Source organism: Phaseolus vulgaris, chromosome 5, assembly GCF_051622355.1.
Source record: "Phaseolus vulgaris cultivar YP4 chromosome 5, ASM5162235v1, whole genome shotgun sequence".
Taxonomy (NCBI): domain Eukaryota; kingdom Viridiplantae; phylum Streptophyta; class Magnoliopsida; order Fabales; family Fabaceae; genus Phaseolus; species Phaseolus vulgaris.
In genome coordinates this window covers 27,333,739-27,347,892 of record NC_143502.1, presented here as the reverse complement: position 1 = coordinate 27,347,892, position 14,154 = coordinate 27,333,739, and the positions used below count along the sequence as shown (strand labels likewise).

At 37.0% G+C, this 14,154-nt stretch overlaps 2 protein-coding genes and 1 long non-coding RNA gene across 5 annotated transcripts; 2 read left to right on the top strand and 1 right to left on the bottom strand.

Annotated features, from left to right (window-relative positions):
- Positions 1 to 2,518: 2,518 nt before the first annotated feature.
- LOC137834465 (uncharacterized) lies at positions 2,519 to 3,176 on the top strand. Its single transcript, XR_011084890.2, has 2 exons — positions 2,519 to 2,694; positions 2,834 to 3,176. It is a non-coding gene; the product is annotated as an uncharacterized LOC137834465 (long non-coding RNA).
- A 970-nt stretch (positions 3,177 to 4,146) lies between these two features.
- LOC137835341 (G-type lectin S-receptor-like serine/threonine-protein kinase SD1-1) lies at positions 4,147 to 9,051 on the bottom strand. Of its 3 annotated transcripts, XR_016520811.1 has the most exons (8): positions 7,292 to 9,045; positions 7,041 to 7,175; positions 6,012 to 6,175; positions 5,564 to 5,721; positions 5,262 to 5,472; positions 4,931 to 5,168; positions 4,634 to 4,784; positions 4,147 to 4,545 (listed from the first exon to the last, which is right to left on the bottom strand). XR_016520811.1 is itself a non-coding variant. In XM_068643814.2 (7 exons), the coding sequence occupies exons 1-7, from the start codon at positions 8,589 to 8,591 to the stop codon at positions 4,243 to 4,245; spliced, it is 2,496 nt and encodes an 831-aa protein (XP_068499915.1). In that variant the 5' UTR covers positions 8,592 to 9,051; the 3' UTR covers positions 4,147 to 4,242. The 3 variants fall into 3 exon arrangements, 2 of the variants coding, with proteins under 2 accessions (XP_068499915.1, XP_090158182.1); XM_068643814.2 differs by lacking the exon at positions 6,012 to 6,175 and having other exon boundaries at positions 7,292 to 9,051; XM_090302056.1 differs by lacking the exons at positions 7,041 to 7,175; positions 7,292 to 9,045 and having other exon boundaries at positions 6,012 to 6,145.
- A 2,549-nt stretch (positions 9,052 to 11,600) lies between these two features.
- LOC137834191 (uncharacterized) lies at positions 11,601 to 13,063 on the top strand. The gene is made up of 2 exons (XM_068642253.1): positions 11,601 to 11,669; positions 11,747 to 13,063. Exons 1-2 carry the CDS (start codon positions 11,601 to 11,603, stop codon positions 13,061 to 13,063), a joined length of 1,386 nt encoding a protein of 461 aa, XP_068498354.1.
- Positions 13,064 to 14,154: the final 1,091 nt, after the last annotated feature.

Here is a 14,154-nt window from a genome sequence, read left to right as displayed (position 1 = left end):
ATGTTCTGATAATTTTGAAATTAACATAATCATACGATTTAAGATAAAATCCCAGTCTATAACCCATAAACTATGATTATTCATATGATCAGTAGTCTATAAACTTGGCATAAACTACGTTTTTATGCAAAACGTAGCTATTGTTCAAGTTTTTTAATAGACAACTATTATTTGGTAAAACCGTCGTCTCTATGGACAGTGCGCGCCTTAGTTACACGTTCATTTTCGCAAACATCACACTTTCTTTGTTCTTCCCTGCACCTTCACGTTGTCTTCCTTTTTCCTTCATTGTTTCTCCCTTGCTGCATTGCTCCATCACATTTGCGCAATTGCTTCCTTTCGTTATTGCTTGATTGTTTTCAGGGCTTTTTCCATTCTCGCATTACCGCGTACTTAACTAGGTTTTGGCCTCATCTACCTTGCTCTTCCGCGTCTTGCATTGTCCCTCCAGCGTCGCCGTTGCCCACCACCACCAGGTTAGTAAAATATTTTTATTTATTATTTTTTTTTGTTTTTGCAGATGTTATTTTTCATGAGTATGTTAATTTATATATATATATATATATTTTTAGTTATTATTAATTTATATTGTATTTGATGTAAAGTTATTATTTTTCATGAACTTCTTATATTTTAAATTATAAGTATACTTTATTTTAGTTAAAATTATTAAATTAGAATTGTGAAGTTATAATTATTAATTAGTTAGATTATTAGTTATATTTGTAAAGTTAGAATTGTAAATTATAATTGATTAAATTAGAATTGTGAAGTTATAATTATTAATTAGTTAGATTATTAGTTATATTTGTAAAGTTAGAATTGTAAATTATAATTGATTAATTTATATTGAATTTGATGTATTTTAATGAATTGTGTGATGCATATTGGTATTGAGTTCAAGGGTTTTCGAATCCGATCAATATTGTTCTATTTTAAAAAGTTCATGTTTTAAGCGTTATGTTGATCAAATTTTGTTAGATTTAAGTTTAAATGAGAGACCCTTAGTTTTGTCCATAATCGACGCCTATACTCTCCTCTAGGTCTTTTATATTTTTATTTCACTTACAATATAGACAACAGTTCTGTTAATAATAGTTGTCTATAGTTGTGTTATATAGATTACGACTGTTTGACTGTCATCTATAATTCAAAACTTTAGAGGATGTGCTTATAGACACCATTGCCTAAGGACTTAAAAAATCGTTGTCTAAAAATATTTTTGCATTAGTGAAGATAATATATGCATATTCTTTATATTTTATTTAAATAAATTTAATAGATATTATCTTTAGAGATTATTTATTTATTGATAGTGGAACTTGATCTAATAGTAATGTAAATTCATGTATATAGTAACACAACTTTTACAAGGAGTAGACATAATCGATAATCGATTATAAGGCAATACATGCATATTGTTTATATTTTATTTAAATAATTTTAATGAGCATTATATATATATAAATTGTACTTCACGAAAGAAAAATTATATTTATCACAAATATATTTAAATTTCGGTTAAATATATTTTTTTCTTTTACTATAATGTGAAATTGATTTTTATCCTTATTCCAAACTTTAGATCTCCTGTGTATTTGTAGTAAAGAAACTATTAAAATGGGTTCTTACCAATATTTTTTTTAAGTATCAAACAAATTTTCAGTGTTGACGAAATAATAATATTATAATATCCATGTAAGTCATAAGTTACCATGAAATATTTTAACATCCATTATAGTTCATAAAGGAAATCTATCTACCACGTAAAAAAAACAAAGTAACAACGATTCATTTCAATAGTTTCCTTATTATAAATACACAGAAAGTCTAAAGTTTAGATTAGGAACAAAATCAATTTCGCGTGAAAATACAAAGATGAAAAACATATTTAATCTTTAATAATATTATTTATATCACTATATACTTATTGTTTTACTTCTTTTTATTTATGTAACAAGACTTTATTTCACATAATTTATTTGGTGAAATGAACATTTACATCTTGTTTTATTTTTTATATGTTTGAATTTAATTTACTAATCTCATTTTTTATTACACTTTTATTTTTTAATAATTTGTATGCAAAAAAAATAAAATATTAACATCATGTAATTACTTATATATATAGTTATAATATAAAAAATTAAATAATTTAAAAAAAATGATTTTCATTATGTAAATTATTTTTTTAAAAAAATAATCATGTTTCAATTTTAATCTGTACTCATTTGTTTTTATCCTATCAACAATTAAACATTCATTTTTTTTATAATTTATTTATTTTCATCAAATTTAATAAAACTGTAAATAAAATGTTGGTTTTGTTGTAATGTAAATGTATATAAGGAATGAACAAATTACCTAAGATTTTGGGGTATTTATGATTGGAGGCTTGAAAGATGGATAACACCTAATTCTACACGATAAAAACAGCATCCTAGTGGAGACTTTTTGCCCCTTAACTCTTCTCTATATATTGTGGTCCAACTTTTGATTCTCTCTCTCTTTTTCTTTATTTGTTCTTGACAGCTAACTAGCTTTTATTTTCTGGGGTGCAGGTCAATTTTGGGCTATGTTTTAGTGTGGTCGTGGCGTTTAAATTTGCGTTTCTAACACAACAAATTCAAAAGGATTAACTGTAAAGTGCATGAAAGAGCTAAGCAAGTAATGGCGTCCTTGTTAAGCATGAAGGTTGGAAAGCTGACACTGACTACTGTTCACCTTTTAAATTGTCTTTTCATCATGAATGGCTCTTGCATTTCTACATCATTTTGTTGATCAAGGAGGAAAAATGCTAAAAGTTTTTGTCAATTCACTCTTTTTGATGTAGCCTTTGGGGAAATTAAGAGATACATCAAGTTGTAGGCCCAGTTGAAGAAATTGGAAGTTCTCTGCATATTAGGCAAAAATAAGATAAGAGTATTGAGGATAACAACTTTAGTTTACCATTGCATTTGATTATTAACATTTAGTTTTATAGAAAGTTGTGATGGGATTATGGGGTGGCTAACTTTTGTGTTAATGGGATGATAGAATTCTCACTCAAATCTCAATTAGCAAAAAATATGTTGTTGAAGGAAAATTCATTTTTTCATGCTTCAACATACTAAAATGATGGATAATTCGATAGTGAATAGTTTAATAATATATTAAGAATTGAGTTTTGAGTTTAATTCAATTTTATGACACTATCAACTTATATAAGATGTAGTTTTTATTCACTTCTGTGCCATAAAATGTTTCTATCTCTAGTTATGTATAATCTCCAATATCAAACTATTTCTATTCCTTTTGCTGTCAAACACACTTCGGATAAAAATTACTTACAAAGGATTTGAGGTTGCAAACAATTTTCAAACTAAGAACACTTGTTAGAATTTCTCCTTTCACTGTTTCTTTTGATTTTTTTTTCAACTTAGTATTCATTCAGATACAGAACCAGGCTAACAGAACCTTTGATGTGATTGCTGATAAATTCGCTCTATAATGCCGAAAAGAGCGACGGTCTCACGCTAAGCAATTTCCTTTGAGAGCATATCCAGAAGCTTATAGTGATGGTTTTTGTAGGATAGCTCCATTAGAAACATGTTTGGAAACACTAGTTTCCGGTTAATAACATTTTTTTTTTCTCAATTTCTTTTTTCAGAAAGTTACATGAAAAAAAAAAAGACGAGTTTTGTTCTAAACACTAAGGAATCCATAAAAATATTTAACTTTCTAGTGAAGGACGAGTGAATTTGATTTCAGACTTTTTATAGCTTAGTTCAAAAGTTAGTAATTTTGAAGCAGCATAGTTTCTGTTATCTCAACTTAGCCAAATTTTGTGTTCTTTTAACAAATAGAAAAGAAATAAACCTAAAAGATGATGAATGAGTGAACACATTATGTTAACAAATTGTTGCTATATCTTCTCAAACAAGACCAGTAGTTACAGAGAACTCCTGGTATCATTTTCTTGGATGCAAAAGTCTGACCATTTTTAAGGTATGAAAAGTTGTAAACCACAATTTGATTTCTTGGTTTCTTTTATGACCCTTTTATTGTTTTCTTGTGATATCATATTTTCAGCTCTTTACGGGCTACCATGCTTTTAATGTTCTCTTTCAATATTAGTATGGTAAGTCAGAACTTCACTCGGAAGGAGAGAAAGAGTGAGTGAATATACAAAATATTTCTAATAATACAAAATATTATGGATCTATACAAGGTAGATGATGAATGTGATTAGCAAATATTGTATCAACGGGCTTCTAACAAGGTAATGGTTATTTCATTTGTGGAACTTTTTTGCTGCTTACTTGTGGAGGAGTCCCCTTCACCTGAATATTTTCCAAAGAATCCTGGCTGTTTTGGCTCAGGCAATTCAACTTCACTCACTAACATTAAGAGCACACAAGACATTCCAGGCCTATCATCTGGATTCTGTTGAACACACAAGAGACTAACATGAATGCAATGCAATATCTGTGATTGAAAAAGGGAGTTTTCTATGCTTTTATCAACCAGTTCTAGTGGTCTTCCTTTTTTCCAGAGATCCCATGCCTGAAAGACATTAAAATTGCTTGTCATAAAGGATACACACCTGTTTCAAGCATGCGTGTGAGTTTACAATTTGTCTCAAATTACTTACATGGCCTATGAGATTTTGGCTGTGGTTCTGATTATAATATCCTCTGCTTCTCTTCCCAGATATAATCTCCATCAATAAAACTCCAAAGCTGAAAACATCAGATTTCACTGAAAATAGCCCATCAGTTGCATATTCTGGTGCCATGTAGCCACTGCAGAACACATTTTTAAATGAAAACTGTTAATTCATTACTTGAATTGAAACTCTTAACATTTATTCTGATGCCTTGAATCTCTTAACTAGGATAAAACAGATGTCATGAATTCATCTTGACTGGAAGAACATGTATTCACTTACTAAGTACCAACTATTCTCCTAGTGTTTCCTTCTTTCTGATCTCCACCAAATATTCTAGCCATGCCAAAATCTGAAATTTTGGGGTTTAACTCATTATCAAGTAAAACATTACTTGCTTTGAGATCTCTATGAATAATCCTTAGCCTGGAATCCTGATGAAGGTAGAGAAGGCCCTTAGTAATTCCACACATAATGTTGAAGCGCTTTGACCAGTCTAGTAACTCACTTTTTTCCTGATCTGCCAGATTTCCATCAGAAAACAAAATCAATTTCATTATCATGAGATTAATCTTAACTTCTTGAATATACAATTCCTTCCTTGGATCCATACCAAAAATAAATGAGTTCAGGCTACCATTTATCATGTACTCATAAACCAACATTTTTTCCTCTCCTTCAAGGCAACATCCAAGAAGCTTTACAAGATTGCGGTGTTGAAGTTTTGCAATCAATTTTACTTCGTTCTTGAATTCGGTCAATCCTTGTCCTGAGCTTTCTGAAAGCCTCTTCACAGCAATTTCCAGCCCATCTGCTAGAGTTCCCTGAAAAATTAAATTTTCAAATGATCATGTCATAGAATTGTTCATTTTATTTCCCAATTCTTAATGTCATAATAATCTGGAAGCAAATTACCCTGTATACAGATCCAAAACCACCTTCTCCAATTTTGTTCTTGATTGTAAAGTTGTTAGTGGCTTTGGCTATAGTTGACAAGTCAAAAACTGGTAGGTCCATATCAGCCTCTTGGATTCCACTGTTTTGATATGATCTGATACTGAAGTCTGATCTCTCTGACAAAGTATAAGTGGGTGGTTTTAGATTGTGACTACTGACAAGCATTGCAACAAATGTCTTTCAATTATTGGAAGAATTGCAATTTCATCTTTTTCATACAAAGAAAAAAAATCCTATATCCTACGAGTTACTCCAAAGCTGGATGCAAAGAAATAACACAGGAAATGAGAGACCTGGTAACTCCAACTGCATGCAAAGAATTAGGAAAGTATGCACAGAAAAAAGTGTTTCAATTTTAATCAAGTTAATTTTGAGACAACAAAAGTAAAAGTTCATTTTGATTTACCTTTCCCAACATTTTAGCCAGACAAAATTATTTAAAAAAAGGTCTGCGTATAAGAAGATGTGTCAATTGGTTGCAATCATAAATAGCCACCTAATCCTCCAGTCGAGGAAGGAATCAGAGCAATTGTCTTCCATGACTTCTCAACATCCATATGTCAATTTTTCCTGCTATTTCAAACGGAATTCCATAAACTTCTCATTTAGCACGCAGCTACTGACCAATGAAGGTAACCAAATTGGCAATAGTGGAACTTGAACGTAAGTTTTTTAACCATGTAACATGGATACTGAAACGGATATGAACACTTCGACATGTATAATCTTTAAAACATAAATCTTTAAAACATAAAACATGAGAATACGAATCTATATATTATGTAATTATTAATTATATAAATCGACAATTAAGATTTATGTGAAAAAGTTAATCAAATATAATAAAATAAAAAACGAATCTATTTCATCTATCTAAAATCTAAAAAGTGAAAAAAAAAATATAATTCATTTAAGGCTTTTCATCCCTTTCTTAATCATCTTCATTGGAAAAGACACCTTAGTTTAAATTCATTTAAAGAAAAATGAACAACTTTAAAAGATTTCGCATGATATGATAAAGAGATTAAATAAAAACATTCCCAATAATACATATATAATATGAATATTCCTGATTACATATAAGATTTGTTCATTGTTTCTATAATCACAATAGAAATTTATATCATAAATTAAAAAATCACTGTATTTGTTCTTTTTAAAATTGTGTTGAAACAGTATTAAAATTGTCATAGATCCAAAAAAATATTCTTGGAATTGAATATTTCACTGATACTAATTGTATAAGTCACATATTAGTGTCCGGTATGTGTCAGACACAGGACATATCATGTTTGCTTTTGTTGTGGATCACAGTATGGCTGGGAAATACTATATATGTGCATATATCTAATACAATACTACAACATTAGTAAGCAATTCAGTTCAGATAGTGTTTTTTCCCTCATGAGAAGAGGAACAGAAAGGTGAATTTTACCTTTCACATTGGCGCGTGATTTCTTTCTATAGCACAAGCCAAGTACTATTAGAATACCAGAAACTGTGGCCACGGCCAAAGAAGCTGTTACTGCCACCAAAACTCCTCCCTTCTTGTGGCTCTCACTGGTGTGCTCTAATTGAATTTTATCACAAATTTACAGAAGGTGGCATAAGTATTTCCAGATGAAAATGTAGCCTAGCTAAGAATTTTCTGAAGGACTAAAAGGTGGCAAAGTTTATAGTTCCTACCTAATTCTGAAGCATCCATTCGAACATATAGATCCTGGCCTCCATCTGAAAACTGTCTAACATCAATTAGATCACCAAACCACATGGCACAACCAGTTCCTTCACTGATATCTGAATTTGCATAAGCCATACAAGAACAGTTATCCAAGCACTTGGCTCTGCATTCCTCTAGCCCAATTGTCTGATCCAGCCAAGTATGTGTAGTGTCAGGCGTTTTCATCTCAGGCAATTTGATAAATCCATCCATGTGCTTGTTCTCACAGCTTAATTCCTTATTACGGACACATCCATGAGACCAATCCATTGAGCTCCATGCTTGAGGGGACTTAGGCTTGAACCCTTTCAAACATTGGCACACAGGTGAATCTGATATAACACAATTTGCATTAGCTCCACAAAGGGAATAACTGTCACATAAGTCCAATGGCACTGAAGTGTACACCTCCCATATTTGCGTTGATTCAATCCATACGTACCGCCTACGAACGTAGCTTGTTCCATTCAGCACCAACCTTGAGATCACAGAGGAGTTCTTAAGGCTATATGTGTAGTAAACTTCAGCTTCGTTGAAAACAAACCTGAAGTCATAAATGGGGTTGGCCTTAACATGTGGTGAACCACTTGAATGCAAGCCATTCCATGGTCCACTTCGGTAGAACTTTTGGTTGCCCTTCATCATGTATGCTTCAGGATAGGTGTGGAGCACCATACCAAAAGAGAAGTCACTAGGAGATGGATCATCAGGACTCTTCCAAGCTGTTAGCTTCCTATTGATACCAGTTCTCAAGTCCCAACCAAACTTCATTTCTGGTAAGAAAGTGTCAGTGGGGTAGTCAAAACTCTGCCACAAGTAGGCCTCAATGTTTGCATCTTTCTCGTCTCTTACCACTAGATTGCCAGAATCTAAGAGAAGGGCTACTGGACTTTCTGCTTTTCTCAAAGAGGTTGTAGACCAAACAACTTTGCCATTCTGTGTGAGGACAAGGTTCCCAGTGCTGGTGTTCATTCTCAACATGCCAGATGAATCATTGATAGGACTTAGCCTGTTTGCTACCCAAACCACAGTTTGAATAGGAATTTTCCCGTACCAAATCCCCAGGTAACGTTTCTGGGAATTTCCTGGGGTGAAGAATCCAAGTTCAAATGTTCCATCTTTGGAGACCAAGGTGGTGTTATTAACATCATCACTAAGGGACAGGTCTTGAGAAATGGAATCAAGTGCTAAGGAAATTTCACAAAGATAGACAAGTATATGATAGCATAGAAAAATGATTCTCATAAAAGACATAAGGTTCTTCATGTTGTAACTTCTCAAGAATTATGCACTTCAGCTACATAAATATATAGTGATTGATAAATTGCTTAGGCTTTTGCAATGACGTTCTAGTTCTATACAAACATGTTATTGGCACCCTATCCAATAGTATTGTAGGAAATGTGAACACATGAATGACCATGATGCTTCACTGTATCTGGTTGAAAAATGTTACTTGTTTATGTGATGTCATATTATAAATAAATAAGTGAAAAGATTAATTCAGTAAATAATTGCGACTTTGTTGTGGAGAAAGAATATATTATGTTACTTTTATAGTGAAAATCAGAAAGTGGTGGTTTGTTGGGGGTGGTTGTGAAAAATTATAGAAGTAGTAAATGGTAGACTTGAACAAACTGGTGCAGTTTCTTTGAAACAACTTTGAACACTAACAGGCACAGTATTGGAGAGAAGAAGAGTAAGAAATTGTGAATGAACAATTTGCAAAGGGCAGTTTCAGATGAAACATTGCTTTAAGCAAAGTCTAGAAACTTGAGACTCCTAAAGTCAAAGTCTCTCCTGAATTGGTCCATAAGAAAATGGCTATGTATCTCAAAGAGAAGACTTTTCTTGTGTGGCCCAAAACTTTGGCAAAAGAAATATCTCTATCTGTAATTGTTTAAATTCTGTGCCTCTGTCTCACATATTTGTTTTCCATATACAAATCATTATCAATCAATTATTTTTATATTTTTTTAATACATGGAGAAAAGAAAAATAAAATAAAATAAAAAATAATTTTCTGTAAAACATTTTTAATCGAAAAAGAAAATTCTAAGGCTAAATAAATAAAAAGAGGAAGGGACGACGCTATATTGTTTTGTCTATTTTATTATTATTTAAAAGTTAAACGTGATAAAGTTACGAAACAGTATTTTTTTTATGTAAACATTAAAAATGTATTTAAAAATTAAAAAGAATTTACTTAGCTTTAAAATTGATTTTACAATTAAAACTAGAGTAGAATGTACTAACCGTACACAACTTTGTTATACTATCATCTGATTATAAAATAATAATATTGTGGACCTATGTAGCACCGACACAACACAGACACTGATACGACACGAACACGAAAATACATAAGATTTTTAAAATGTAGGACACGGGGATACAAATTTATATATTATATAATTATGAATTATATAAATTGACAATAAAGATTTATGTGTACAAATATGTTCTAGATTATTTGTTTGGAGCAGAAATATGTTTTTCATGACTGATTTACAAGGATTTGTTTTTTCTTTTTATAATCATAATAACAATTTATACAATAAAGTTTGATTTTTTGAAAATTAATGTATTTTTCCTTTTTAAAATTATGTTAGAATTGTACCGACCCGTCCTCGGGTGTTGACCAAAGTCAACACTTGGTAGGACCCATCAGAGGCGCAGTGAGGTGAGAAGGGGGGTCGACCAGGCCTCGGGCGTTGACTGGCCTCGGGCATTGACTGGGTTTGGACCAAGAAGTGCTTACAGTTGGGTGGTGCCACCCCCCGATACCCACGGGTGGGAGTGACCGTGGAGAGGGCGGCACGAGTAGGAGGCGGCACAATAGGGGCGTGGAGGCCTCGGGCCTCGGTACCCCGAAAGATTAATAATAGAAGAGAGAGGTGGTTTCCAAGCCACACCCCCAGTACCAGCAGGGAGAGGCCCAACTTGCGGAGTATCTGTGCATGAGGCGTGGGAACGCGGTAGTACGCACCACCGTTAGAGAACCACTGGGACAGATACGACCCATGAGAGGGCCACGTCCCAAGGGGTACTCTACATGCATGGTACGTGAGGAGGGCAGAAATACTCCCAGGGCGAGTGACTAGAAGCTGGGGCGCATGAGTTGGCACCCATGTAGTCACCCCCCGCGCCAGATGCACTTCGAGAAGGGAGACTTACACGTTGGGATTTCCCTAAGTTGGGTTACAGCGCCGTAAGGCCACCCGCGCAGAGTTACGCTTAAGTCAGAAGGAGACACGTGGCAGAAACACTGAAAAGGTATATAAGTTCTCGTTGTCAGTAGGTTAAGGGAGGTTTTCACATTTTCAGTCATTTGGACCTTTTAGACTTTGAGTCATTTTACGCTTACTCACTGTACGCACGAGTGACTTGAGAATGAGAGAGAAAACAATTAGAATTCAGTTACGCACCTTCTGAACATGGTGTTTGTGGTGTTCTGATACGGAGGTGCACGGTGTTTCCTGCCAGTACTGACTTGAGCGTCGGAGAGCAAACGGCCGCGAGGGCGCCCTTTGTTCTCTCTGTTTCAGGTATTCATGGCGGCGAAGGGTGGAGATTTGGAACGAAGACGAAGGAGTCCTTGATACGCAGCTTGAAGCTACGCATGAAGAACAATCTGGTCAATCGGCAGGAACATTTGGCGCCCACCGTGGGGTCTGATCTAAAACAGTAGTCCCGCCACAAGAAGTTCGAGTTTCAGTAGCGACAGCGAAGTTCGTGGAAGTTTTCCAAGATTCTTGCAAGATTCACCGATAATCTTCAAGATTCGTTCAGTTCCGCCGCAAGAAGTTCGAGTTTCAGTAGCAACAACGAGGTTCGTGGAGGTTTTTCAAGATTCTTGCAAAATTCACCGCAAATCTTCAAGATTCGCTCAGTTCCACCGAAGAAAGTTCCAAGATTCACAGTAACAGTTCAAGATTCTCCAAGAAACCGTGAAGAATGAGGACTACGAGGCAGAGTTCAACAACACACGCAGAGAGTGATGGCATGACCTTGCAACAGGTCATGGAGGTGATACAAGGCCTTCAAGAGGCGATGGCGGCGTCGAAGGTGGGGCAAGAACGCATTCAGTTGGATCTTGCGGCGTCGCAGGCGAGAAACAAACAGTTGTGTCGTGCGAACGAAGAGTTGCGCCGTGGGTTGCGGTGTCGCTAGTGTTTCACACCACCTAGGGAGTTTCCTATGCCTTTCTCGCAGTCCATCATGGAGGCAGTGATCCCACACACGTTCGTAAGTCCGAAGGTGACGTTCACGGGGATGGAGGATCCAGAGGCGCACCTCACTGCGTTCCACACGCAAATGATGCTTGTCGGCGGTTCTGACACCGTGAGGTGCAAGTTATTCATGAGCACGCTGACTGATTCATTAGCCTTCCAGCTGGTCACGTGACCTCCTTTGCGCAGCTTTCACAGTTGTTCAGGGAACAGTATATCGTGAACCGGGCTCCCCCGCCGGTGTCGTATGACCTCTTCGACTTGAAGCACTACCAGGGGGAGACGTTGAAGGAGTACATCAACCATTTTGGGGCGCAGGTGGTGAAGGTTGGCACCACGGAAGAGCCAATGATCGTGTATGCGTTCAGGAAGGGGATCTGCCTTGGGCCATTCTGCAAGTCGCTCATCAGGAATCGCCCCAGAACTTTCGCAGAAATCAGGCGTCGCGCGGTGGAGCACATCGCAACGGAAGGTGAGGTGTGTGAGAAGCGTGCAAGTGTCGCACCCGCACGCCCTAGAGCACAGTCGCGCGCACAGCCCGCGGGGGTGAATGACGCCGCGACAGGGAGGAAAGGTCAAGAGAGGAAGCTCCCCTACGAGGCGAGGAAGCCCTTGGCCAGGGGGCGCTCAGGGGAGAACAGGCCAGTCAGGCACGACTTTGTGGTGGTGTTGAAGGACCTCATCGCTGTGCCCAACATCGCAGATAGGCTGAGAGTCCCCACGAAAACAGACAAGGTGTTGGGACCACACAAGGACGCGTGGTGCGAGTTCCATCAGGCGTTCAGGCATTCGATTACCAACTGCCTAACTTTGGGCTATCAGTTGGACGAGCTAGTGAAGAGCGGGTTCTTGAAAGATTATCTGGCGGGGTCATCCGCAGCTACGGCCTTGGCGGTACCAGTAGAGGATCAGGCCCATGAGATGCGTATCCATGGGGAGGTTCACACCATTTATGGTGGTTTTTCAGGCGGAGGATGCACTGCCTCTCAGCGCAAGAGGTACGTGCGGTCAGTGAACTCGGTGGCTAAGCAGGGGGCGAATGACTCGCTGGACATCGACCTTGCGTTCACGAGGGCTGATCTTCACGACGTCGTCCCCCACGATAACGACTCTGTGGTGATTTCAGTCATAACCGCAGGGAGGAGGGTGCACCGCGTGCTCGTGGACCAGGGCAGCTCTACGGACGTAATGTTTTGGTCCACGCTCAATAAGTTGCAGTTGTCCCCTGATCTGCTGAGGCTATATACAGGGTGCTTGTATGGTTTGGCAGGGGACCAACTGGATGTGCGCGACTATTTAGAGCTGTGGACGACTTTCATGGATAGTACGGCGTCGTGCACTGAGAACATAAGGTATCTAGTTGTGAACGCCAATTCGGCGTACAACATTCTGCTGAGGAGGCCAACCTTGAACAAATTGAGGGGGGTGTCGTCTACACGGCACATGAAGCTGAAACTGCCTGATCTCAGTGGCAGAGTGATCGTGATAAAGTCTGATCAGAAATAAGCGAAGAAGTGCTATGAAAATAGCCTGAAAACAAAGAGAGGCGTGTTCATGGTGGTGGAGCGCCCACCCAACGCGGAAACGCCCACGGGTGAGAGAGCTCGTGGAGGAGACGCCCACGGAAGAGGCGCGGGGGAACGGGTTGTAAGAAAAGATGGCTTTAAACTAGAGGGGGGTGAATTGTTTAAAGAGAGTTTTCGCAAACTTTTCAAAACTAGAATGAATTTATCTCAGGAAACAATTGATTCAGAAATTCAGTTCGCCAAAACAGTAAGCAACTTGACCAGCTCAGAAGTTTCATCTTCAAGATTAACTTTAAAATAGAGTAGAAATTTAGATATCAAAACAGCATATGGATAATGATAATCACCTAACCTCATGGCTTTTTGCATGTGTTCTTTGATGATATGGATCCAATTGATTTTGATTTTCTTGGTGATGCAGAAGATATAAACCAGATCTTCTTCAGTTAGCACAGAATGATTACTCCCCCTTGGAGTTAGAATCCAAGTTACAATGAGAGCAAGCATCTCTCATCAAGCTTCAAACCTCCAACCGAGCATGTACTAACTTGAGCATGTTTATTCTTTAAGCAACTTTTGTAGAATTGGATTTTGTTAAAATCCTTCCACCACACCAAGGTTTCCCTTGTTGATTCTCAGACCAGAGAACTTAAGACCAGCAACAGCAGTCCATACTTCATGAGTTATCTCCATTTCTACACCTTTCACATGAGACACTAGATTGTTTCCCTCAAACTTCAAGTTTGTGTAGAACACCCTCACCAAATCTGGATAAATATTTCCCTTCATCTCCGGGAACTTTCTGAGAGATTGATCCTTGAGCAGCCTTCTCACATTATCAAGCTTTTGACTTTTCAGCCAATCAAAGCATACAACCTTGGGGTTGTTTATCTTTTTGATACTTGTTTCATACCTATACTTCTCAATGAGATCATTGTCTCCAGAAAACCAGCCTTCTAGCCTTCCTCCAGACCTTACAACCCTGGTTTTGACTCTCTTTGAGGTGGGAGGAGTTGATTCCATGATGGCAGAGACGAAAACAGAGGAGAACACACTTCACAGTTTTTTGCA

Coding starts and splice junctions, on each gene's coding strand:
- LOC137835341 (XM_068643814.2), bottom strand. CDS start 8,591: ATGAAGAACCTTATGTCTTTTATGAGAATCATTTTTCTATGCTATCAT. Junction 5,722..7,040: donor ATCACGCGCCAATGTGAAAG/GTAAAATTCACC, acceptor ATACTTTGTCAG/AGAGATCAGACTTCAGTATC. Junction 5,473..5,563: donor GTTTTGGATCTGTATACAGG/GTAATTTGCTTC, acceptor TTAATTTTTCAG/GGAACTCTAGCAGATGGGCT.
- LOC137834191 (XM_068642253.1), top strand. CDS start 11,601: ATGGAGGATCCAGAGGCGCACCTCACTGCGTTCCACACGCAAATGATG. Junction 11,670..11,746: donor TTGTCGGCGGTTCTGACACC/GTGAGGTGCAAG, acceptor TCCTTTGCGCAG/CTTTCACAGTTGTTCAGGGA.